At 29.9% G+C, this 26,738-nt stretch overlaps 7 protein-coding genes across 7 annotated transcripts; 3 read left to right on the forward strand and 4 right to left on the reverse strand.

The window, feature by feature from the left end:
• Window positions 1-2,232: 2,232 nt before the first annotated feature.
• Window positions 2,233-3,878, forward strand: Phum_PHUM128650 (amidotransferase subunit A, putative; the record flags this gene model as incomplete). The annotated part of the gene is made up of 2 exons (XM_002424365.1): window positions 2,233-3,513; window positions 3,597-3,878. 2 exons carry the CDS (start codon window positions 2,233-2,235, stop codon window positions 3,876-3,878), a joined length of 1,563 nt encoding a protein of 520 aa, XP_002424410.1.
• A 378-nt stretch (window positions 3,879-4,256) lies between these two features.
• On the reverse strand, window positions 4,257-5,553 carry Phum_PHUM128660 (pre-mRNA-splicing factor, putative; the record flags this gene model as incomplete). The annotated part of the gene is made up of 4 exons (XM_002424366.1): window positions 4,257-4,505; window positions 4,595-4,807; window positions 4,884-5,387; window positions 5,491-5,553. The coding sequence occupies 4 exons, from the start codon at window positions 5,551-5,553 to the stop codon at window positions 4,257-4,259; spliced, it is 1,029 nt and encodes a 342-aa protein (XP_002424411.1).
• A 7,258-nt stretch (window positions 5,554-12,811) lies between these two features.
• On the forward strand, window positions 12,812-14,978 carry Phum_PHUM128670 (uncharacterized protein; the record flags this gene model as incomplete). Its single annotated transcript, XM_002424367.1, has 6 exons — window positions 12,812-12,827; window positions 13,547-13,642; window positions 13,744-13,869; window positions 14,056-14,342; window positions 14,424-14,655; window positions 14,914-14,978. The coding sequence occupies 6 exons, from the start codon at window positions 12,812-12,814 to the stop codon at window positions 14,976-14,978; spliced, it is 822 nt and encodes a 273-aa protein (XP_002424412.1).
• Window positions 14,979-15,386: 408 nt separating this feature from the next.
• Phum_PHUM128680 lies at window positions 15,387-17,191 on the reverse strand (the record flags this gene model as incomplete). The annotated part of the gene is made up of 3 exons (XM_002424368.1): window positions 15,387-15,509; window positions 15,611-15,795; window positions 15,877-17,191. The coding sequence occupies 3 exons, from the start codon at window positions 17,189-17,191 to the stop codon at window positions 15,387-15,389; spliced, it is 1,623 nt and encodes a 540-aa protein (XP_002424413.1).
• Window positions 17,192-17,594: 403 nt separating this feature from the next.
• Window positions 17,595-19,627, forward strand: Phum_PHUM128690 (uncharacterized protein; the record flags this gene model as incomplete). The annotated part of the gene is made up of 5 exons (XM_002424369.1): window positions 17,595-17,759; window positions 17,872-18,167; window positions 18,238-18,672; window positions 18,749-19,239; window positions 19,323-19,627. 5 exons carry the CDS (start codon window positions 17,595-17,597, stop codon window positions 19,625-19,627), a joined length of 1,692 nt encoding a protein of 563 aa, XP_002424414.1.
• Window positions 19,628-20,494: 867 nt separating this feature from the next.
• Phum_PHUM128700 (uncharacterized protein) lies at window positions 20,495-21,827 on the reverse strand (the record flags this gene model as incomplete). The annotated part of the gene is made up of 2 exons (XM_002424370.1): window positions 20,495-20,692; window positions 21,681-21,827. 2 exons carry the CDS (start codon window positions 21,825-21,827, stop codon window positions 20,495-20,497), a joined length of 345 nt encoding a protein of 114 aa, XP_002424415.1.
• Window positions 21,828-23,361: 1,534 nt separating this feature from the next.
• Phum_PHUM128710 (uncharacterized protein) lies at window positions 23,362-26,492 on the reverse strand (the record flags this gene model as incomplete). The annotated part of the gene is made up of 8 exons (XM_002424371.1): window positions 23,362-23,479; window positions 24,032-24,345; window positions 24,450-24,743; window positions 25,025-25,252; window positions 25,345-25,558; window positions 25,909-26,182; window positions 26,276-26,391; window positions 26,479-26,492. 8 exons carry the CDS (start codon window positions 26,490-26,492, stop codon window positions 23,362-23,364), a joined length of 1,572 nt encoding a protein of 523 aa, XP_002424416.1.
• Window positions 26,493-26,738: the final 246 nt, after the last annotated feature.

The following is a 26,738-nucleotide window of genomic DNA, read 5'->3' on the forward strand; positions in this document are numbered from 1 at the left end:
GGTGAATCACCAAATTCAGCTTCAGTTGGACTACTCGGAAATACTCTACCAGCTTCAAAATCGTAATTCTCTTCAGATTCTGCAGTTTCTACTTCTTTATTACTGCTTAATCTTGCCTCCAAAGTATCTAAATGGTGAGACAGCTCTGATTCAGATTGATCCATTAACAATGTATCTGTATTAAAATAAGAAATTACATTTTTAATTTTCCACTATTCACTAAAAAATAATTTGGGAATCATTATGGAAGCTTTTACTTAGATAAACAACTATAAACAAGCATACTACAGAATTATTTGTCAAAGCAAAATTTTTTTTACAAAATTTTAACTTTATACTAACACTAATTATCTGACACAGTTCTCCATAGTCCCACGGTTAATTGTTAGAAAATTTACCTAGCCTAGATTCTACAGAAGAATTCAAAGCAGTGGCAACAAATTTGGCAGATTATATAATGCAATTTCTCTTTCCTTCTTTTCAATTTTTCCAAAACCCGTTATTTGAAATAAATTAACCTTTCCTTGTTTCCTGAGTAATATATAACGACGTGTACATCCATTTTCCGTTTATTAAGCCAAGCGAACGACAAAGCGGTAGTCCAAAGCCACCGGCCGTGGCCTATTTTCAAAATAAAAAAAAAATATTACCTATGTCAAATAAAACCAAAATCACAATTTATTTAATAAAGCCCGTACCTTAATGTAAAAAATATATTTAAAAAACTAAAGAAAATATTAACTTAATAAAAATAAAAAAAATTCAAATTATAACAGGAACTTATTAAATTCACTAACAACACATTAAAATTCGGCAGACATTACTACGAAACCAAAATTAATCAGAGCGACAACTTTGCAGAAACATTAACAGGTGAGATTAAAATTCGTCGTGGATTTAGAAAAAAATGGCGCAATTTTTTTTTTTTTAGAGGCTAATAAATTAAATAAAATCACAATTACTTCAAAATATGAACAGATATTTACAAAAAAGCAATTACAATTGAATTATTTAAATAAATGTTTTCAATATTTAAAATATATGTTACATACGTTAGCTTAAACATTGATATTTTTAATTATTTTACAATTTGAATAATTTAAGGGTCAGGGGTTATCCTTGATGAAATAACTATGATAATAATTTTTAAATAAAATAAAATCAATTATTAAAATATGGCTTTTGATTATGTATGCTTGTACTTTTATAAAAAATTTTTTAATTGGTTTCAAATAGTAAAATTTTATTTACCTTTTGAAATTCTATATGTAACATTGGTGATATCACAAGCAGGAATTTGCGTTTTTTGTCAATTAGAAACGTGGTATATTTCATGTTTTCTAAAATTAGTAAGTAAATTGTTTTGTTGCAATATACACTGGGGGGAAGGAAAAAACTTTATGTGGCATTTTCGAAATAATTTTTTTCTATTATTAAAAAACTTATTTTTTCCAAAAATAAATTCCCGTTAGGTTTTTTTTTTTCTAATGACCGATTTTTAATTTTTCTTTTATTAGAATTTTATTCACCGAAAATAACTATTAAAACTTGTTAATTTAATTACAAGTAAATATAAAAAAATTAATTTTTTTTTAATGATCATTTTAAAGACAAGGAAATAAATTAGTTTCAAGTCACGCCGGTAGGTGAACTCGGTGACGTTCACGAAGATGGCGTAAATGATTTAACAAAAAATTATTAACAACGCGCAAACGTGACATTGAATATTTGAACCGTCAATTTTGGTTTGTCATTATTATGTTTATTATTATTACTTTCTTTAAATAATTAATTTTTTTTAATGATAAATTTTATATATAAGAAAATAAAGAATTGCTTTTTTTATTTTAAATTTTATTAATAAATTTATTAAAATAGACTTTGAATTAGTATTCTTGTAATTATTTAAAAAAAAAAAACCTGCACACCTTGAGTACAAAAGTTCAAAATAACAAATTTTCCACTTTTAAATTTATTATGAAAAAATTATGACAGTGTATAAAATAGTCTTACGCGCTTAATTTCTTTTATAAAAAATTATTTAATACTATCGAAAAAGTAAAAAATTTAAGAGGAAGTAAAACTACAGTAAATATTTAATAACAAATAATTCGATTTACTATCATTAATCAATTTTCTAAATTAATATTTTAAAATTTTATTTTGCAGAAATCAAAATACGATAGAATTGCGTTGAAATATAGAAGATTCAAAACTAAAACAAAATTCGAAATGTTTAAAACGATTTTATTTCAACTTTTGGTTTTTTTTCGATCTCTCTATGATTATGCAGTCGATTTTATATTTGGTCTTATGATATACGACGATACGAAGAAAAAAATTATTCCACCTGTGAAAAATCGTATTGTTTTAGAAAGCGCAACATCACTCGCCAAAAAAATCAGAGAAAAGGAATTAACAGCAGAAACTGTTGTTAGAGCATTTATTGAAAGGATCGAACAAGTTAATCCTATAATTAATGCTGTTGTCGATGAGAGATTCGATTTAGCTATTAAAGAATCACAAGAAATAGATAAATACTTGAAAACTACCACTGATCCAATTGATAAAATAGAAAAAAATAAACCTCTATTAGGAATTCCATTTACAACAAAAGAATCAACTTCTTGCAAAGGTTTAAATTACACTTTCGGTTTGCTCGCAAGAAAAGGAGAAAAAGGTACAGAAGATGCTGAAGTTGTCAGGTTGATGAAAGAAGCAGGTGGAATTCTTTTAGGAGTCACTAACATGCCTGAATTGAATTTATGGTGCGAATCTAGAAATAATTTGTATGGACAAACCTTGAATCCTTTTAATACTACAAGAACTGTTGGTGGATCATCTGGAGGAGAAGCGAGTATAATATCTGTGTGTGGATCTCCCATCGGTATCGGTACAGATATAGGGGGATCAATTCGAATGCCTGCTTTTTTTTGTGGTATTTTCGGTCACAAGCCCACAACTGATGCAGTTTCTATGAAAGGTACAACTCGAAGAACAGGAAATGAAAAGAATTCAATGGCTGCAGCAGGTCCTATGGCTAAATATCATGAAGATCTTGTCTCAGTTTTGAAAGTTGTTTCAATTCACAGTTCAATTAATGAAACATTGTATCAAGAAGTCGATATGAAAACCATCAACTTTTATTACATGGAAGAGTTAAATGATCCGAGAGTTAGCAAAGTCGATGAAGAATTAACACAAATTCTTCGTCGCGCTGTTAATTATTGTCAAGATATTAGCGGAGTCGCTTGTAAAAAAGCTAAATTTCACGGATTGGAATACAGTTACAAATTATGGCGGTATTGGATGACGAAGGAACCTTATCAATTTGAAGATGAGTTGGGCAATCGAGAAAGAACCGTTAATCTTTGGAAAGAATTGCCTAAAAAACTAATAGGAAAAAGTGAATTCACGCTTGCGGCTATTTACAAATTAATTGATCATAAATTACCACAGGAAAATTCAATTTGGGCCGAAAAATTAACTGAAAAACTTAAAACGGAATTTAACGTAAGAATAATAAATTATTATTATTATTATTACTACAATTCTTACCAACATAACTAACTGAAATTTTCTCTCTTTTTTTCCAGAACATTCTAGACAACAATGGAGTTCTCCTATGTCCGAGTAGTCCGACTCCCGCTCCTTATCATTATACGCCATTTTTACGTCCGTTTAATTTCACATATTGGGCTCTCTTTAACATTTTCAAGTTCCCGGTAACTCAAGTTCCCTTGGGACTCAACAAAGAGGGATTGCCGATAGGAATTCAAGTGGTAGCAGCCCTTAATAATGATAAAATTTGTTTGGAAGTAGCTAAACATTTACAAAATGGTTTTGGAGGTTGGGTACCTCCATTCGAAGTGAAATAATCACGATGAAATCACAACGATATTAAAAAAATTTATTTTTTATATTTATATATATATATAAAAAAAAAAAATTATTATTAATTTTAAAATGAATGTTGAAATTTTTTTTACTAAGTATATATATATCAGTATTTTTATCCATCAAATAGTATATTAGTTACAAAAAAGTGTTCAAATCCTATCCTTTACTTTCCTGCACTTTTAAATTATTATGATAAAACCTTTTGAGGTATGTTAAAAGTAAATCGAACTTTAACAAAAAGTTATTTTCGAAGCATCACATAAAAATTAGCATTGATTTATTGAATCGACCTTATCAGAAAAAACGATAAGAAATGGCTAAAAGTTCAGATAAACATTTACTTACCTTTAAACAATTTATGACAAAGGTCCAAAAGCAGCATATTCGACACATCTCGATGGATCAGTAGGAAAAAATTGTTGACATTTTGTCATTAATCTTTTTAATGCCTGTATATACTTTCTTTGCGTTTCATCATTAAGAACATGAGCGACATTTTTTGAGAAAATTTTTTCTCTACCAGTACGAGCATGAATTCCGACCATAGTTACACCGATTGGCCAAGGTGCATTACCTATAGCCATTTGCAAATAAGAATCATTTGCCTAAAATGAAAAAAGACATTAAATTTAATAATTTTTTTATTTGAAAAAAAAAAAAAAAAAACAAAAACATATCTGTCAATGTAAATTACCTTAATATAATTTCTGTCGAGTAGAAATGCAATAATTTCTGTTAAACTATCCGATATATCTTCTGGTAATGAATTATTTTTTAATTTTCTAAGCAATGGTTTTAAATATATTTGAGTTTGAGTGAATGTAGCACTTGCTAATTTTCCTTTTGTAGTTTGCTTTTCCCTAGGATTTCTATTATTTAATTGATTTCCCCACATTTTTAATAAAAACTTGTTGAAAAATAAAAGAAAAATTTTAGCATATTAAAAAATAAATTTTTATCAATACATGTGTATTTTAACTCACCTGTAAGAATTGATAAATAACTTGTAAATCTAAATCTCTACTTCCTTTTCCTAATTCAACTGCTTTGCTTTTAATTTCTTCATATGTAACTCCATCATCCTGTACTTGAACATCTAAATTAGATTTTCCATCTTTCTGTTGTTGTGAAGCAATAATTTCATCGAGAAAAGCTTGATCGACTTTTTCTAAAGCCTCTTGAAAATCATTTCTAAAACCTTTATCTACTTCAGGTTCTAAAATTTCACACTTTCTTAACCTGTGAAAAGATTCTAATTCTGTTTCAGCAAAAAGAAGAATTGGTTCTCCTCTTTCTCTTAATCGCCGAATAACTTCCTTTCTAGGAAGTGTTACATGGTCAGCTCCATCTTCTGGTTTTGGAGAATTAGTTTCACGTAAATTTTCAAAACCGTCGGGTTTAGGTTTTTCCGACGCAAATCTCTCTAAATATTCAGCATTTTCTTTCGCGATTAATTCTCCTCTTTTGAAATATTTCTTTGCGGGTTCCTGTGAACAAACAAACATAAGATTTAATTTTATAAAATGATACAATAATTGTTATTACGTTTCATACTTTGACAAAATCTAAAAAAATTACTATTTATTTTACCAAAACTTTTTTTTCTTCAAGTTGTCTTTTTTTCTTAGCAATTTCTGCTTTCAATATGTCCATTTTTTAAAAATATAATTATTCATAATATTTTCGTCAACCATTTTGGTTTTTTTTTTTTTTTATCAGGGGTACAACCTTACCACTTAACCAAAGCAGTTTAAGTTTTTTAATATCATATTACATAATATTTATAATTATTTCATAAAAATATAATATATTTAAAATTACAATTTTTTTTTTAAAATGAATTATTATATTATAATTTTTCAAAATTATTAAATAAATTTTCATAAAATAATGTTGGTCAAAAGGTCTGCGCCTTCTTGGAATGAGCACCAACATAATTTCGGAACATAAGGACGCTTTAGAGGTTCACACATAAAATTCGTTTATTTTTGTAAATGATCTAATACTCAAAAAAACGTGTACTATGCCTGCTCGGCCAAGAGTTATTAGATCGAGAACACATTCTAGTTCTATTAGAAGGTAAATTATACACATTTTATTTGTTTGTGCATTAAAAAATTGTTAAAAAATCCAATACATATATCCGTCTTTCAATGTTACTTTATTACTTATACATTAAAATCAAAAACCGAAATTAATTAGTATTTTATCGCGTTCGGACTATTTATTTAATAATTATAAGTATTATTTACTTTTAATTAAATATTAAGCAAGTTCTCATGCGTGGGTTTTTTTAATTTTATGAATACTATTGGCAAAATTTAAAACGCACAGTATAATTCTTACAGAGCAAGTTTTATACAATTTGAACCCCTGCAATTACTTTTTACCGTTAATGAATTCGTTAAACGCGTGGAATATTTAAAATTTGTTTAAAATGCTTTAAATTTTTATACTTTTTTTACATTATTTACTCGTATATTATAAATAGGTCATCTCAACCTCTTAGAAGGCATACTCCTTCATTTAGAGGTTCTACAAAAAGAAAGTTATCACTTTCTCCAAAAAGAATTATTTCCAGAAAAAATAAATTAGGCTATAGGACATCTTCTAATCAGTTAAGGAGTCATAGCAGAAATAGGTTTGTTTCGTTTAATTTCTTAATTCATCTTATTAATATATCACAATGGGTTTAAGACATAAAATTTTTACACATAATTATTTATTTTAGAAGTAAATCGCCAAGGTCAGACCAAAATTTTTTACTCAAGCAAAAAGATAGCAGAAGTGATTTATATAGGAAGTCATCACCCAGAGAAAAGCCAAAGTAAACAATTATTAGAAATTCAAATAATTATTTTTTTTTTTTTACATTTGTTGTAATCGAGTTATTTTTTAGAAGTCATCATTTAGAAAAAAAACTAGATGAAAGGTCTTTCATTGAAACATCACAAAAATCATTTAAAAATTACAATGTTGAAGATTTAAGAAAATTAACATTTAGAATTGATAGCAATGTATTAGATGGAAATCAAAAAATAAATCGTAATATTATTAATCCGGAAGATGTAACAATCTCGAGGAGACCAGGTAAAAAAAATTAAAAATAATTCAATAATTTTTTCCTTTTTTTCGAGTTTAACAAAAAAAAAAAAGAAAAAAAAAAAAGAAAATATATATAAAAGCCTTTTAATTATTCATTATTATTTTTAAGGTTAAATGGCAGTTTAAATTTTCAGAGTTTTTTTTTTTTTTCTAGCACAATTATAATGACGACATTTTTTTTTTTTTTTTAAATGTCGTTAATTTTAATTTAAATTAAAATGAAACAAAATACAGGTTTTTTTTTTTTTTTTTTTAATAATTTGAAGTATTTTAAAAGCATGTGCTAGAATAAAAATTAAATTTTTTTTAAATTTCTTTCTAAACTTTTTAGGATAGTAAAACCTTTTTTGACTTGTGAGTGCTCGATTTCATTCCGTTTCGATTGAAATCGAACAAATATTTTCATACAAGCCATCCAGAGAAACATTTTATGAAATTTTTAACTTGTTAGCACTCACAATTGTATAAAAAAATTCTTCTTCTTATTTCTTTTTTTTTATTATTATTATTATTATTATTATGAAAATCATAAAAGTTTACAAATCATAAAATATGAAAATCGTTTCTTTTTTAGATTCTACAACTTGATATAATCGATCAGATTTTATTATTATTATTATTTTATTTTTTTTTTGGTATTTTCTCCAGCCTTATTTTGTGAAAACAAAAAGAAAAACATTTTTTTCTTTCTGACTATATTTACAAAAGTTTTTTTTTTTTTTTTTTCGGTGTAATTTTTTCTTAATTTATTTCTTTCCGTTGAAAAAAAGAAAAATCTAGAAAAATTATTATTATTATTAAAATAATTAATTCTTGTTTTTTTTTACTAAATTTAGTTAATTTTTATTTCTTGTTGGTGATTTAATAAGAAAAAAAAAAGGAAAAAAAGTGTGAAAAGATAAAAGTTATTTATTTAATTAGTAATATATACATAGTTTTCTTTCTTTACTGTTGAAGAATTTTCCAGAAAAAAAAAAAAAATTCAAAAGTTGAGTGACAAGAATTTTGATTGATTTTTATGATAATGAAGAGAGAGGGAGACAATTGGCATTCAAATTTTCAAAAGGTAAGATTTAAAAATTTTTTTTTTTTTTTTTTTTTTTTTTTACTTTCCCCCCAACCATAAAAGCTTAATTTATTATTATTATTTCTGTATTAATATTTAATTAAAATTTTTTATTGTTTGTGTGTTTATGCCGTGAATTTTGTCAAAAAAAAAAAAAAAAAACGTGAAAAAATTTGATTATTTGAAAATAATGATAATAATAAGTATTATTTATTTATTTATTTATTTATTTAATTTTTTTTTTTTTCTATTTCAGAAATCGCTATTTTTAATTATTATTATTATTATTTTTTAAAAAATTTATTGATTATTTAAATTAAAATGGCGAAGAAAATTTTTATTTTTAAAAATTTAATTTAATTTAATTAATTAATTAATTTTTTACCAACTTTTTTTTTATTTTTTATTTTTTAAATTAATTAAAAATTTATTTTTATACATTTTTAATTTAATTAATATGAGAAACAAACAACAAGAGGATAAAAAGAATGGATAAAACAAAATAAACAGGATGAAAGGAAAAAAGAAGAGGAAGAATTGAAGAGGAAAAAAAAAAGTAGGAAAATGAATGATAGGAACAAACAAACAAACAAACAAAATGAACAGGAGAGATAAAATGGAAAAAAGGAAGGAAACAATCAGTAGAAGGGGAAAAGGGAAGGGAAGGAAACAAACAGGATAAGGAGTAAAAGGAAGGGAAGGAAACAAACAGGATAAGGAGTAAAAGGAAGGGAAGGAAACAAACAGGATAAGGAAAAAAGAAAAAAAAGGAAGAACACAAACGGGATAAGGAGAAAATGGATGGGAAGGGAACAAAGAAACAAACATATTTAGGATAAATTTTCCAATCGTTGGGAAAAAGGAAAACAAAAATGAAAATCGTGAAAATTTTTAATTAAAAGTATTCAAATAATTAAATTACGAAAAGGAGAAAAAGGAACCTTTGGAAAAAATGATCCAGAAAATTTCTTTCTTTTTTTTTTTTATCAAAAGGATTTTGTGGATTTGAATGAGACGGACTGTTGGAAAAGCGGGATTTGAAAGGGTTTCAAATTATGGCGGAAATGATTCGAATTAAATTGTGAATGTACAAAAGAAAATTTTTTTTCTTTTTTTTTTTTTTTTTCTCTCTCGGTTCATCATGCGGGAAATGATTGATTGTTTTTCTACAAGACTGATTCGATTGGATTTTATATTTTTGGGTTCATTGCCTTCCTATAAATAATAATAATAATAAAGAAAGAAAGAAAGGAAGAGAGAAAGAAGAATTTAGTAAGGGAAATACTAAGGACATTCATTTTTTTTTTTTCCCGGATTTGTCAATATAGGAAGGAAATTATGGATCGTTAATGATCATCATTTTTAGTTTTTAACTGGAAAATTAAATTCAAGTCTTATCATTTATCACATTGTCAGCGTGGGAAAATTTTAAAAGGATTAAATAAAATGTCGGCTTCGACTTAAAGAACCAAGACATGTATAAATATTTCAAAATTTTAAATTATTTTTGTATTTTCTACAATAAATTCCCGAAGGATTAGAAATCTCAAAAGATTTTAAACTTCAGATGAAATAAGAAAAACAAAAACCAACACAAATCGTGGATTTCAACGGTTTTGGGAGGAAACGGAACCGGATGTTACTCATGTTCAAACGGAGAAAAAAAAAAAAAGGATTTTTTATTCTTGCAACCTTTGCACAATGAAAAATGGGATTCATCTTTTAATTTAAAAAAAAAAAAATTTGTTTGCTTTTCCAATGCGACGGAAAACTACACTAAAATCCAAAAATTAAATCAAAGGAAAAAAAAAATAAAATTTTCCAATTTCAAAAACGACGTGAGGGACGATTTCAATTATTTTAAAGTGTTTTATAGTCATTATTATTAATTAAAATTTTCTTTTGTTTTTTGTATAAATAACGGAACGAAAGTTGTCATCATCATCATCATCATCATTATTCTGGCAAGGATAGGAAAGAAAACAAAGGAAAACCTCAACGGAAGTCGCGACGGATTTTATTAAATTATCGTTTGGGATAAAAAAAAACTTGTCAAATTCATAGCTTTTGCAACTATGGAACGGAAAAATCAAAACAGGAGGAAAATTTTTCCGGGAAAAACAGGAAAAAGTTTAGTTGGATAATTCTATCAAAAAGAGAGAGAGAGAGAGAGAGAGAAAACTTTTGAAATTATTATTTTTTTCTTTTTTTTTTTTTTAAATTTTATTTTAATAATAATTAAATTAGTTTTTTTCTTTTTTTTCTTTTTTTTTTTTTTTTAAATTTAAAATTTGCTAAATAATTTTTCTACTATTAAAAATGTCATAACGAATGGTAATCAATCAATCAATCAATCAATCAATCAATCATGGACGACCGTTTTTCAAAAGGAATCGTCTGATATTCTTTTCTACATTTTTTAATTTTTTATTATTTTATTATTATTAATATTTTTTTTTTTCAAACGGAAACGATAATAAATTTCGCAAAATCAACGGAAAAACAAAAAAAGTTCAGAAAGAAAAAAATTTTAAAAATAAGGTTGGAAATGGAAAATGCAGAAAAATTTTCTTTTTTTTTTTTTTTAATTTTCTTAATTTTTTTTACTTTATCGTTTTTTATTTCAAAAAAAAAAAAAAAAAAAAAAAAAAAGTTGAATAAAATTAAAATAAAATTCCGTAAAGTTTAATAGAGGAGGAGGAATAGGAGGAGTAGGAGGTGGAGGAGGTGGAGTACCACAACAACAACAACAAGTACAAGATTCATACGGGAATTCATACGGAAACGGAAGACAAACATCGAGATCATCATCATCATCAATGAATCAATTTTGTTGGCGGCCTTCATCATCCAATTGTTCGTATGGAATAAATGATAAATATGGGAATCCAGGAGGATATCACAGTTAGTATACATATATATGTCATTTAGGAAATCTATAATTTGTCCGGGGAGAGAAGGAGAAGGAGGGGGGGAGGGGGAGAGAGAGAGAAAGAGGGAGATATCGAAAGGAAATCTCTTTACCGTTGACAATATTTTAATTAATTTGTTTTTTATTTTTTAAATTTGTTTAATATCAGTTATCAGTTCAGTTTTTTGTTTTTATAAAATTTTTTTTTGTTTAAAAAATGAACTTAAAAGTTTTGTGAAATTTTGTGTAGTAGGGAAACATAGAAAAAAAAAAGCATTTTGTGGGATTTTTAATTTACAACAGGAAGGATGAGAAAAGAAGAGAAAAAGGGGAGGAGGAAAAATGTAGGAAATGAAAAAGGAATCGAAAAAACATGAAGAAGGGATTTTAAGGGAGATGGGAAATAAAGAATTCACACCGGGAGTTTTATTCAAAATGGAGGAAAGTGGAGGAAGAGGATGAGGATGAAGATGAGTAGTAGGAGGAGGATGAAGATGAAGATGAAGATGAGGAGAAAGAGAAGGATGATGAGCATGAGGAGGAGGATGATGAGGATGATGAGCTTGAGGAGGAGAATGAGGATGATGAGCATGAGGAGAAGGAAGAGGAGGAGAATGAGGATGAGGATGAGGAGGAGGATGAGCACGAGGATGAGAGGGAGGATGAGGAGGAGGATGAGCACGAGGATGAGAAGGAGGAGGAGGATGAGGATGTAAAAGAAAAGAAAAGACACAAAATTCGATCAACACATGAATTATTTTTAGTAACTCAACTTGAACAACAACAACAACAAGAAACAATTCAACGGTTTTGAAACCCAACCAATCAATCAGTCTTGATTTGATAGAAAACAAAACATTTCCTCTCTTTTTGTCTTTCGCCACGGAAAAAAAAAAAAACAAGAAAAAAAAGTTTATTTAAAGAAATTTCCATTTTTTTTTTTAAATTTTTTTTATTAGTTCGTTGACACACAAACGAACGACTTTTGAAAATTTTCAATCAACGTTTACAAGAAAAAACAGAAATTTTGTTATTATCATTATTTTTATTTTTTATTTTTTTTTATTAAGTTGGCAACATTTTAAAGGAAGAAAAAATGTTATCATCATCATGATCGTTTCTCGCCCACATTTTTTTTTTTTTGAAGAAAAGACGTAGAAGAAAACGAAAAGGTCGACGAGGAGGAATAAAAAAAAAAAAAATTGTTTGATTGTTTTTAAATTAATTGATTGTTCGAAAAATATTGTCGAAAGATGAAGAAGAAAGATTTTTTTTGTCGCACTTTTGCGAAATTTTCGCCAAAACGACAGGATACGGATATGTATACACTTCATCAAGACCTCAAGAATTTGTTGTCAAAACATGTTTTTAGTTTTCTTTCAAAAACAACAACAACAACCAGGATGACGACTAGGACGACAACGACAATGGTTACGTTCTAACCAAGGAGTTGATGATCAAAAACGACAAAATGGAGGGAGGAGAGAGAAAGAAAGAAAGAGAGAGACACAAACAATAAAAAAATGGAAATTTTTTCAACGGTTTTTTCGTATTCGATTTTTCCGACTTTGGATTGATTTGAATTTGGAAAATTATAAATAATTACGGGAAAATAGAAAAAAGAAGAAAAAATAAAATGAAATGAATTACCTTTTCGCCGTATTTCGCCGTTTTTTGCCGTTTTTCGCCGTTCGCACAAGTGGATTTTCTCGAATTTGATGCGAGTCGAAGACTTGGAAGCCATTTTATCGAAGGAATTTACGAGGATGACGTAATCACATCCTAAAAAGAAAAAAACAAATGAATAAAATTCCGTTAAATTTCGAAAAATGACGTCACGGACACGTAACATCCGGTTTTTTTTAAAAGTTAATCGAATATCATTCGAAATGATTCAAATAACCGAAATAACCGTTAAAAAGGAGGAGGAGGAGGAGGAGTAGGGGGTTGGGTGTTTGTGTCTGTGAGTTTGTTTACTTTTGTTACTCGTGCCACGTCTTTCCGTTGATTCGTTCGTTCGTTACCGCGCGACGGCCGCCATTTTTTTTTTTTTTTTCATTGTTGTCGTTTCTCACCTGGAACGAAAGTTTCCAGTTGGTAAAATTTCTTGTTTGTTAATTTTTGATTTGATTTATATTCCAGGGAATCCTTTTTTCTCCCCCCTCCCCTCTTAATTCTTTCTTCAAGGTTTCCTTTTGTAAGGTAAGAGGAAGAAGGAGAATCAGCGTCGTTGTTTCCATCTTGTTTCTTGTCTTTCCATTTTGTTTTTTCAATCTATTCATACGACATCTTGTTACGTCTATAATTTTTCTTCTTCTTCTTTCACCGGACGGTCGAAAATCTTTTTTCTCTCCTTCTTTCTCCAGTTTCTTTTTCCAGCAGTCGTCGTTTTTATTTTTTTAAACTTTCTTGTTGAAATTGTTTTTTCTTCTCGATCGAATATTTCGTAAAAAAAAAAAAATATTAAAAATTCTTGACGGTTTCTTTTGTTTGTTTGTTTGTTTGTTTGTTTGTCTGTTTGTCTCTGTTGTTTTTGTATAATTTAAGTTTTTGAATTGATTTAGGTGAAGGAGCAGCACCGATATTTGATCGTCCGGATATTATTGTTAACACGTCAAAATATGAGGATGAACAAAATTCTAGTTCGTTTTCCCGTTCAGGTACGTTCGCTACAATAATAATAATAATAATAATAATAACTGGACTTTAGGTATCGTGGAAAAAAAAAAGGAAAAAATTGATTTTTTTGATTTTGTTTCAGGGAGGCCAGAATACGAAGGACGAAGTCTTAGCTACGATAGAACCGGAGATTATCACGTTAAAAAACACGAAACGTACAACAGCAGAGGAGAAGATAGGGAAAGAGATCATCGCGTTAGGGATAGGAGTTTAGATCGGGATAGGGATAGAGAGAGAATGAGAGATAGAGAAAGGGATAGTAGGAGTAGTAGGAACAGGGGTGGTAGGGAGAGAGAGAGAGATAGAGGAAGAGATCGGGATAGAGACGGAGAAAGGAGGAGTAGAGGTCGGGATAGGATTAGAGGAGGAGGAGGAGGAGGAGACATGGAACGAGAAAGAACATCGAGGGACGTGAACAGAGAGAGAGGGATGAGAAATAACAGGAGCAGAATGAGAATGGATCCGGATAATTTTAGAAATACTTCGAGAGATAGTTACAGGGAAAGAACGAGAGATAGCGAAGAAGATAGATATAGAGAAAAGAGTAGATCACGGCAGAGGATGTCGAACAGCAACGCTCACAGTAATAAATTTACACCGACTGAAACTAGCGTGCAAGATTCGAGCAGACGATATTCGGATCCGACGGCGAGTTATTTCAATTCGGGGCCACGATACGAAGTTAGTTACACGATAAACCGACGCGGCGGCGGTGGCGGTTCCGGTGACATCGAGTCTAATTATTTGACGTCACATTTTCAGGTCGAACCCCGTGGTGAAAATTTTTCAAATTATTTCAACAGCAACAACAGGCGAAACAATGGCGGCAACCACAGCGCTCGGGGCCGAGGTAACCTTGTTCGTCCGATAATGAATCGTCCTTTTTTACATCATACGGAATTCGGAACGATGAGGCCCGTGCCGCCGGGAGCGTTTCGGGGACCGGCTCCCATGGGCCCGAGATTAGCTGTCCCTGGAAGGCGGGTACTTCCACGTAAGTCATATCAAACCACGTTTCCGATGAAGCATTATTGATAAATTTTCTCTTTTCCCACCCCCACCCCCCACCTATTTTTTGTAAATTTTTAAGTTTAATCGATTACCATTATTATTATTATTATTATAATAGTAGTAGTAGTAAAACGATTACAACGCTTGAATTAGGCTTCTTATTTTTTTTTTTTTTTTTTAATGCCCGTAAGTAACGAGAAAAAAAAAAAAAAGCAAATGTGCGTGTGTGTGTGTATTTTAGGAATGTTTCCACCGGTAATACAAGTAATAACACCGTTAAGACCTCCTGGTATACCATTTCTCTAAAAGGTAATAATAATAATAATAATAATAAATCCTCCTATCAAGTCTCTCTCACACACACTCTCTCTCTCTCTCTTTTTTTGTTTTTCTCTATCACTATCTCTCTCTCTCTCTTTAGTATTCGCGAGCGCGCGCGCGTGTGTGCATGCGTGCGTGCACACCTCTAAAGCCGGATGATGATGATAATAATAATAAATGACGTTTTTTTTTTTTTTAATATTACTATTATTATTATTATTATTATTATTAATATTATTAGTATTATTATTATAATTTGTCAATTATAAGTGAATACAAATGTATGTAAATAAAATAAAATAATTAAATAGAGAAAAAAAAAGCAGTTGTAAATTATTATCGATTGATCGATCGATGGATCGATATATCGATATATATATATATCGATCCTTGTCATTCTTCATCGAGTTCTTTACTTAGGGATAAAATTTTTTTTTCAAAATCTTGAGGATTTAAATCGAATTTTAATATTTCCATGACTTGTTTTAATATGTTTAAAGCATTTTGAAGATTCGACTGGAAAAAAATAAAAAAAATAAAATAAATTTTGTTTGTTTGTTTGTTTGTTTTTTTGTTTGTTTTTTTGGAATTAAATAAAAAATAAAAATGTCTCTCACCTGAGCTTCTTGTTTTGTTATTTTATCATTATTATATTGTCGTTTTGTTTGTACGACAATTGACGATTGTAATTCGTTTAAAATTTCACCTCTTATATTTGAATATTCCGGATCGACGACATCGACAAAATCTAATAATTCTTGACAATAAATTATTTTCCTATCTAATAAATCATCCGATATATCTTTAAACAAACAAACAAATTTTAATTTAATGTCTCCACATTTTAAAAAAATCGATTTTAAAAAAGAAAAAAATTACTCACCTGAATAAGTATAACCGTCGGTGTTACCAATCAAACGTATCAACGCATGTTTAACTTGTACCACGTGATAATTATTTGAATGTAAAACGCCATTTTCATAAACGCCATATTTGATTAAAAATTCTTCTAAACCCGTAACGGTTTTAACATTCGATTTCGTTAATTCATTTTTAAGATTATCGTTACCCATTTTTATTTGTTTATGCGACATTTCCCGTTGACAATTCATACATTTCCAAACGGAATTCGAATTTAACGGATCGACCGGTATGACGTAACAATTTTCAACGGAATTTTTATCTGACGTCATAGTGCATTTAGAACAACGAATGGCGCCTGCGTACGTGCCCAATTCGCTAGGATCCGAACATCTTTCGCAAACGCAATCGAAACATTTGATCGTTTTAAGGTGTTCCCGTCGGGAAAGCGTGTTCCAAAATGTTTGAGTGTATGTTGCCGTTATTAATTCTCCAGATTTAATATCTCTCGTCGCTGTGACGACGATCGTCATATCGGGTTGTAAAAAACTATGTTTCGTGTTCGGTTTGCAATCGTGCGACAACATGGACGACACGTTATACAATCCTCTTAACTTGACGTTATTTTTCACGATTTCGAACGCGTTCGTATCCAATATACCCGTTATAGTGAGTATTTCTTTTTCATCCACGTCGTCCATTTTTAATCTTTCCCTAATGAAATCCGCCACGTTTTTTTTATATAAATCAAACAAAGGTTTGTTTATTCTATCATCGTAATGAGATTCCAAATTCATTATTTTCTTATATTTCTCCGAATTTTTTTTTCCTTTTAGTAAAATGCAACGGAGTGGAACGATTGGAAAATAAAAAATTTCCTTACCGCCGCCATTATTATCATCATTATTCTTCTTCTTTTTCGAATCCATTTTGATGCGATAATTCGATTTCATCATTTGATAACATTCGTCGACGTGATTATCCGATACTTGACATTGTGGAGAACACAATGGAAAACCGCAACCGTCGCATTCGTGATAGTTGTCCATGTTGCAAACGTTGTGACAACCCAAACAAACAGGTACCGTTACGGTTTTAGGTCCGACGATCAATGGAGATTCGTAAAATATAACATCACCTTTTGATATGTTTTCGGATGCTATCAAATATCTTCCCAAACGATCGTTTTGTTCCAATTTGTAAACCGCCCTACAGCATCCCTTATGCTCTTTCATCCAGTGTAACTTCTGATGTTCTTTGCTGCAGTAAAACAAACGTTTACATCCCCCACAAATGGATGATGATGGTTGTCCACAAACTGCACACGATCCTGGCATGTTCTGGCTATAATTTTATCATCATTATCAAAAACGGTTAATTTTAATGTAAATTTTTATCATAACAAACAAACAAACAAACAAACAAACAAATCCTTACCTCTATCGTGTGTAAAAAAAATTTTTTTTTGATTGATTGTAGGTGTTAATCGTCGTTCTCATATATTTTTACATTGGATTCCTCCTCCTCTTCTTCTTCCAAAAATACATTTGGGATTGTTGCCAAATTTACAAAAAAAAAAAAAAAAAAATTTCTTTTTATTCGTTTTTACATTTTTCTCTTCTGCTGCTGTTGTTGTTGTTGCTACTACTGTTTCTCATCCTTGTATTATTTTCATTTTATAAAAGTTTGTTTTGTTTTTATGCAAACTGTGAATTTGAAACGAAGTAAAATATTATCATCATGTCTACCGTCGGTGAAGAAATTGATAAATTATTAGAAAAATGTAAAATTTGTGACGTGCAAACAACGAATAAATGCACTTCTTGTAAAAAAGTAAATTATTGTTGTAAAGAACATCAAAAAGAAGATTGGAAAAATCATAAAATACAATGCAGACCTTTTCAGGTATGTAAAACCTTTTTTCTCTAAATTCGAATCGTTTCCTGTTGCTATTCGCGTTTGTTGTATTTTATAACACGTGGATTAACTTCCGGTCACGTTTTGTTAATTGTTACAGATGAAATCTTCGTTGGAACTCGGACGTTTTCTAGAGGCAACGAGACGAATCAACGCGGGTGAAATTTTATTTACCGAATATCCGATTGTTTTCGGACCGCGTCCGGAGGAAATCGTTTGTTTGGGTTGTTATAAAACAGAACCGGAAGAAAAATGTCCGAAATGTTTATGGCCGGCATGTTCATCATCGTGTCCAGGACTCACGAATCCCGATCATCACGGATCCGAATGTTTCCTCCTACGACTTTACACTCGTAACAATCAACAACAATCATACGTAACGGATGATTATTTTAGGTTAGACATTTTTTTTTTTTTTTTTTTTTACAAAATGTCTTCCTTACCTCATGTAATGAATTTTTTTCAGATTTGACGTCATATTTCCTCTACGTTGTTTATTACTCCAGAAAAAAAATCCAAACGGTTGGAAAATCATAACGGGAATGGAAAGTCACATGAAAAAAAGAGGACCCAATACTGAAATCTATAAACAAACGAATGAAAAAATCGTTAAATATTTAAACGATAATTTTTTTAAATTTTTAAATGATTCCGGCAATCGAGAACCGGATACGGAAATGATATTACTACCTGATGAGAGAACGCCGGAAATCCTACATAAAATCTGCGGTATTATTGATGTCAATTCGTTGGAAATTCAATCTCCGAAAGGTGGAACGTTGAACGCATTGTACGAAACGGCTTTTCTCATGGAACACAATTGTTTACCTAACACGAGACACATTTTTCAACCTTCTAGAAGGTTTAAAATAAAAGTTTTTGCCAATAACGATATACAACCGTGAGTGTTTGTCACTTGTTTTCACACCAAAACAAACAAATTTCATCCGAATGACGTAGTCTTTGTATACTTTCAGTGGTAATCACATCAGCACCATGTACACCCACGCACTTTGGGGCACTCAACAGAGACAAGATCATCTGAGATCGACGAAACATTTTATATGCAGGTGTCGAAGGTGCGGAGATCCCTCGGAAATGGGTACGAATTTAAGCGGTTTAAAATGTTTAGCACCGACGGTTGATCAAAAAATATGCGGCGGCACGCAACTACCCATGGCTCCTTTGGATTCGATAACCGTTTGGCAATGCGATAAATGTCCGACGTCATTAACATCCGGTCAGGTATCGGATTTTGTTAACATGATCGGTGACGAAGTCGATAGAATACTAAACAAACAACCTAAAATAGAAAGTCTCGAAACGCTGTTGAGCAAATTGAAAAAATTATTACATAAAAATCATTATCATTGTTATTCCGTTATGCATTCTTTGGTACAATTGTACGGACGTCAACCCGGATATTTACCTCATCAGATGAACGATTTGATGCTTGAAAAAAAAATCGGTGAGTTTACACTGAAAAACATCATCATTATTATTATTACTACTATATTAATTATTATTATTATTATTATTATTGTAAATTAGGCATGTGCAAACAACTTTTGGATATAACGTCAGCCATCGATCCGACGACGTCGAGATTAGCTTTATACAGTTCCGTCGTGGAACAAGAATACGCATCCGCCATATTGATTTTAGCCGAGAGAAAATTTTGGAAGGATCACGAACTCGTTGAAAAATTAAAAGACGCAAAAAAATTTTTAATACACGGTTTGAAATCTTTAGAACCGGAAGGTGAAGATTCTCAGGGTTTTAAATTTGTTCCGATAATAACGAAAACGTTACACGAACTCGAAACATTTTCCGCGAAATCAAACGTTTTTCTATAAAAAAAAAAAAAAATCCGCCATTTTGTTTTTTTGTTTTAAATTAACACACGTCACAATGTAAAATAAATAAAATAAAATTTTATGATTGACACCGATGCAAAATAATAATATTAATAATAAAAAAAAGGCGTAAAAATTTTTATTTTTTATGCGTTTGCGTTTGTCGATGACGTCACGAAATTATTTTTAAAATTTTTAAGTTTTATTTTTTTAAAACCGTTAGAAAAATTTGATTTTTTTAAATTCATCGCATGATTTAAAAATGAATAAATAAACGGATTTATCGTGGTGTTAGACAGAGAAAGCGCGCTTAGTAAATATTTGACGATCCACCAAAAATTTCCGGTTAATCGATACCACGGAAGTGTCGTCACAACGATAAATATCCATTGGGGTAGCCTGCAAATGATGAACGTTGCCAATATGATGAGAATTATCGTGAATATCCTGTTGTTTTTATTATTATTATTATTTTGTGGAGATTTTCTTGCGTTCGAACGTGGATTCCCATGCGAAATATCCGTTTCCGTGTGAAAATCCGATGTCGAAGCGGATACGTTTTGTCGTTTGTTTTTCTTTTTCTTTTTCAACCACATCATTCGAGCAATGGCGACGTAAACGACGACGAAAGCAACAAGAAGCGGAAGAAAAATTAAACTGAACAAAGCGAAAAAATAATAATTGCTTATCGTTTGATTTCCGACGCAAAGATAAGAATAAAAATATGTTTTCTCATCGATATTGATAAAACAAGCCGGGATTTCGTTGTAACCGAGATATGTAGGTACGGTCGTACCTGAAAATAAAAAAAAAAAAAACAATTTTATTCGTTTCTCGAAGACGTCATTTCCGTTTCCTATGATACTACTACCACTTACCGCCGGCTACCAACCAAAAACAAGCAACTATAATAAAAGCTTCCGTATATTTCGGATTGAATTTTTTCGAAAGAAGAACAACTCCCTGATACCTATCGATTGCTATACACGTCAGAATGAGAGATGATAATAATGCTGACATTGTCGTGACGTATGGCGTCCAACTACACATGAAACCTCCGAAATTCTATTTAAAAAAAAAAAAAAAAAAAAACAAAATAATAATAATAATAATTTTATTTTATTAGGATTATATTAACGGTTTAATTAAACCGAACTGATAAGAGAAAAATTTATTACGATTGATAATAAATAAATGATAAAAAAAAAAAAAACAACCTCGTTACCTTTAATCCTTTGGGTCTGTTTTGTTGTTCGAATGGTATAGGGAAAGAGGAAGGGAAGGAAGGAGGGAAACAGAAAGGGAAGGAGAAAAAGAAAGAAGGGAAGAAGGGAAAGAGGAAGAAGAGAAAAAAAGAAGGGAAGAAGGGAAAGAGGAAGAAGAGAAAAAAAGAAGGGAAGAAGGGAAAGAGGAAGAAGAGAAAAAAAGAAGGGAAGGAGGGAAAGAGGAAGAAGAGAAAAAAAGAAGGGAAGGAGGGAAAGAGGAAGAAGAGAAAGAAGGAAGGAGGAAAGAGGAAAAGAGGAAGGAGAGAAAGAAGGAGGGAAAGAGGAAGGAAGGAAGTAGGAAAAGGAGGAGGGAAGGAGGGAAAGAGGAAGAAGAGAAAGAAGGAAGGAGGAAAGAGGAAAAGAGGAAGGAGAGAAAGAAGGAGGGAAAGAGGAAGGAAGGAAGTAGGAAAAGGAGGAGGGAAGGAGGGAAAGAGGAAGAAGAGAAAGAAGGAAGGAGAGAAAGAAGGAAGGGAAGGAAGGAGAGAAAGAAGGAAGAAAAGGAAGGAGAAAAAAGGAAGAAAGGAGGGAAAGAAGGGGGGAGGAGGAAGAGAAAGAAATGAGAGAAAGAGGTGGGGAATGAGGAAAAGAAGGGAAAGAGAGAAGGAAGAAAGGAAAGGTAGGAAAGAAGGAATGAAGGAGGAAAAGAAGGAAGGTGGGAAGAGGAAGGGAAGGAGGGAAAGAAGGAGGGAAAGAGGAAGGGAAGGAAAGAGGAAAGGAAGGGAGGTAAGGAGAGAGAAAGATAGGGAATTCAGGTACGAATCATCGGAAAATAAGAAAACCATATTTACCCAAGCAACAGTATCCTGTATGAAATTATTTATAGAATTCAAACCGACGAATATCGCCATTATCATATCTCCCAAACATTGTGATAAAACGGAAAATTTATAAAGAATTTGAAGTTCCCTAAAAATAAAAAAAATAAAAACAACCATTTTCAAAAAAAAACGCGGGAAAATCAAATTTTTTAAATAATAATTATTTCAATATACCTTTTGGCGACGGTGAAAATTCCCAGGACGTTACCGATAATCGATACGATCGATAATGAAAAAAAAATAATTCCAAAAAAAATCCTTTGATACGTCGTCAATTGATTTTTATAAAATTCTGACGTTATCAAATATCCATCGATCTGTTAATAATAATAATAATAATAATAATAATATTTTTTATCATATTTAAATCCTTTTTTTTTAATTAACTTTTCTCATAAAATTTAGTATTAATTAATTTAAATAAATAAAACTCACGTTTATGTTACTCCCATTAAAATCAATTTGTATAAAAGTTCCATTTTCGCACAATTCTTTAAAACTCATTATTATTATTATTATTATTATTTAAATTTTTTTTTTCCCTTTCGTTTGTTTCGAAAATTCCAGGATCCGTGAGAAAACAAACAAACAAACAAACAAGCAAACAAACAAAATTTTTTTTTTCGCTCCTGAAAAATTAAAAAATTCCATGAAAATCATATACTCGCACGCACCCACGCACGCACTCACGCACTTCGAACGCACCTTTTTTTTAATTAAAAAATATTACGGTGATAACGAAAAAAAAAAAAAAAAATTATTGATAACGCGATATTAAAAAAAAAAAAAAAAACGTCGAGAATTTTCCTTCGAAACCTTCCTTTGAAAATTTCAAACCGAAAAAAAAAAAAAATAACAAACAACATTAATAATAATAATAATAATAAATTTATAACTTGACATATATCATCACTTCAATTAAAAATATTTACGTAACGATAATAATAATAATAATAATTTTTAATTTCTCTGTTTATTATCATTAATATTATTATTATTATTTTAAAAAATTTTATATTTTTCCGCGCACATTAAAAAAAAAAAAAAAAAAAATCACAAAAATCTTTACCTTATTTGACGCGTGAACGATATAAACGCACACCCCCAAAAAGAAATAATAATAATAATAATTAAATATTAATTGTAAACAAACGCACTCACGCACAAACGTACGCGGAAAATTAGGAAAATCGTGTATAAAAAAAAAAAAAAAAAAAAAAAAAAAACGTTACCGTTTCGTTTGAAATCTCGCGATATAATAAACGAATTTCTTTTTTTTTCCAATATGGCGGAGGTAGGCGGAGTGTGTCGGCGGGAAAACGAATGTGATGACGTATGCACCGCCCCGGAAATAGAGTCGCGATTTCTAAAAATTAAAATTTTGTTAAAACAATTTCCGGATAAACAATAAATGATGATGATGATGATGATGATGATTATTACAAACAATTTAAAATTATCATTATTATGGGATGATGATGATGATGATGATAATAATAATAATAACGAATGTAAAATTTAACGATTCAATTTATATATAAAGAAAGATGCGTGTATATGTATATATAAAATAAAATTTAAAAAAAAGCACTTTTTGTTTGTTCGTTTTGTGTGTTTTACGACTCCATTTTGTTTTTCCGTTTAAAGTATATTAATTATAATCGCAAGAATGTTTTGTGTTCACTTTTAAAAATTTATATGATAAAGTCCTTCCATTTTTCTTCTTAACCGTTACTTGTATTGTATAACTTGTTTTCGGTTTTAAGTCTCTGATTTTGTAATTTGTTATTGATTTTCTGAAAAAAAAAAAAAAAAAAAACAAATTTTTGTATATTCGGTTTGTTTGTTTGTTTATGTGTTTGTATGTGTGTCGAAAATCGAACGGGTGAGGCAGGGAGGAAGGAGGAAGAGAGAGGGAGGGGGAGGAGAAAAATTTATTTTTAATAATTTTTATGAATGAAAGCCAAAATTTTTCTCTAGAAAAAAATAATAAATAATTATAAAAAAATTTTTTTTCTTTCTGTTTGTTCGTAAAATAAATATTTCATAGAGAAAACAACCAGAACGGTGAATAATAATGATAATGATTTAATACATCTGGAAATTTTTAAATATAATACGCGAGAATCGTTTCTTTCAACGTTTTATAATAACTTTTATGAAAAAAAAAAAAATAAAAGAAAAGCAATTAAATGACGTCATAGAGTAAAAAAAACCGAAATTCATCGTGTCATTTTATCTATGAATCTTTCGCCACGTTCCGCACGCGCACGTAAACAAACAAACGAACGGTTAATAGTAATAATAATAATGATTCTTACTCTGTTTTCGTAATCATATCTTCGCAAACTCTCGAAGTCGAAGACGATGAATTTTTTTTATAGAAAAAAAATGATTTTTTCTTTGGCACTTCGTCTAAATTACACTGATAATAACCCCTGAACAAATCCGCATAATTAAATTTTCCATTTTCCCAAACTGTGACGCAATACGTGTTGACGGAAGTGTCGTAAACGGGTATCCAACCGATTGTGACGGAATTGCAAGTTTTTTGACTTTTAAATTCGTATAAATTGGGTTCTTCCGGAAGTTGAGGCAACGGATATTTTTGCGTCGGATACATCGTCATAAACACCTGTAATCAATCAATCAATCAATCATTCGTTTGTTTGTTTGTTTATTTATTTCCGTCGTACAAACAAACAAACAAACAAATATTATTTTTTAAATTAACTTAACCTCGACGTATTTTATCCTCGTCAATTCGTCTATATTCGGCGCGTTTATTTTCAAATAAAATTGTTCTCCCGCAATCGGTGAATTTATTCTAAATCTTTTATAACCGAAAACTCGAGTTTGTTTGGGTAAACGATCCGTTGTTGTTGTTGTTGTTGTCGTTGTTGTTGCTGCTGCTGTTAATTCTTTTCCTTTTTTCCATCTTTTTCTCTGAGATTTTTTTACTTTTACTTCAACGTCTACTGCTCCGCCGCATGCAAGTACGTAAAAATGTAATTCTTTTCCCGTATCGTTCGCCTAAAAAACAAACAAACAAACAAACAAACAAACGTAAAATCATATAAATTATAACCTATTAAAAGATACATTTAAACAAACAAACAAACAAACAACAGTTTTAACGAATTAAAAATTAATCAAGTAAATATTTATTCGCGTGTGTTGTTTTCTTATTTGCAACAAAAACAACATACGCAACAGAAACAATATGGCGACCGTTTTTATCGTTATAAAACAATTTCAAATTATTATTATTATTATTAATACAATTAAATTCATAGAGAAAAAATTTAAACAACCTTATATCTAAACAAAGCTCTCCCTTCTAATTTTCTTAAATCGATTAATTTTTTAATACCATCTTTTAAAACGACGGGTTTTATCGTGTAATTATATTCGATGTACGATTTACCATATGGTATCGTTAAATTCGTTTTATTATTAATTGCAAATAAATTAAAATAATATTTAATTCCTTTTTTCATTCTCGTAAACGTCAATTGCATTTTTCTATCCACGCAAACGACCTAAAACAAAAATTAACGGTCATTATTTAACGTAATAATAATAATAAAGATGGGGGGGGGTAATTTTTTTTTTTTTTAGTTCAAAAACTCACCACCGTGTCGTTGTTATGTTTCATACTCCGATTTAATTTAACGTATTTTACATTTTCAGGTTTTTTTTCTATCCTTAAATTATTTAAATTAACTATTACGGGTACGTCGAAACCTTTCAACGTCGGTCCTTCTTCTTCTGCTCCGCATAACGACGTGTATTCCTTTTTCGTATTCACGACCAAACAATAACTCGTGTTTTGCGGATTCACCAAACTGTAATAATAATAATAATAATAATATTAATATATATTAATAAGGGTGAGTTTACGTAATACGTAATACATAAAAGAATCGATAATGATGATGATGATGATGATGATTTGTATTTAAACCTTTTTTAAAATTAAAATTAAATTTTTTTTTTTTGGGGGACCGATTACGATAAAATTTAATAGATTTAAATTTATAAAACGATATGGAAATTTCTAGAATTTGGGAGATTTGAGGATCCATTTTTCAAAGGAATCAAATTTGAAATTATAATTACGCGCGTGTACGGGAGAAGGAGTGAGAGGGGAGAAAGGGAGGGGGGGGAATTTAAATTTAAAAAAAAAACGAGAAACCTTTGATCCCACGTGACTTTTAATTTTTGCCGCCTTTGTGGTGTTAAAATAATATTTGAATTTTGTACGATTGATAATTCGTATGGACCACCGTCATCCATTGTGACGTAAACGCTCGCCGATCCGTCTTCTTCTCCGGGATAAAAAATGACGTAATAATATCCCTTTTTCGCTTTTGTCACCGTGACCGTTTTCAATGATGATGATGATGATGTTTCATATATTTCGCTTACATTTTTCTCACTTATGTTTTCCAAAAGGGACGTGTAATTCACTGTAAATTAAAATCATTATTATTATTATTGTAGAACATTCGTGTCGTGTCGTGTCGTGTCGACAACGACTACTACTACTACCACGTACTCACATTTTTTTACTTCTTCAAAATTTTTATATACGAGCGACCATTTAATTGTCGTTAAACAAGGAATAACAGTGACTGAAAAATTATGATCTTGATTTTCAACGTCCGCGTATTGGAATCTGAAAAGGGAAAAAGAAAATCTCGTAAATTTCATACGTTTGAAAAGAAAAAAATTAATGAAAATCCTCACGCACTCCCTCACTCACTCACGCACAGCCATTTTTTTTTTTGACATTATCGATATCGATTAATTTTTTATCGATTGATTTTTTTTTCCCTTTATTCCTTCTTTTAAGCTTATCGGTTCGATTTTGTTTTTCTTGATGAAAAGGAAAATTTTATTTATTTCCTCCATTTATAAAACAAATTTTCTGCTTACGTTACCGATTTCAAAAAAAAGCAAAAAAAAAAAATTTATCTGACACAAATATTATTATGTTTAATTACTCTATGACTTTTTAAAGTG

Source organism: Pediculus humanus, genomic scaffold (assembly GCF_000006295.1).
Source record: "Pediculus humanus corporis 1103172107475 genomic scaffold, whole genome shotgun sequence".
Classification (NCBI taxonomy): Eukaryota; Metazoa; Arthropoda; class Insecta; order Psocodea; family Pediculidae; genus Pediculus; species Pediculus humanus.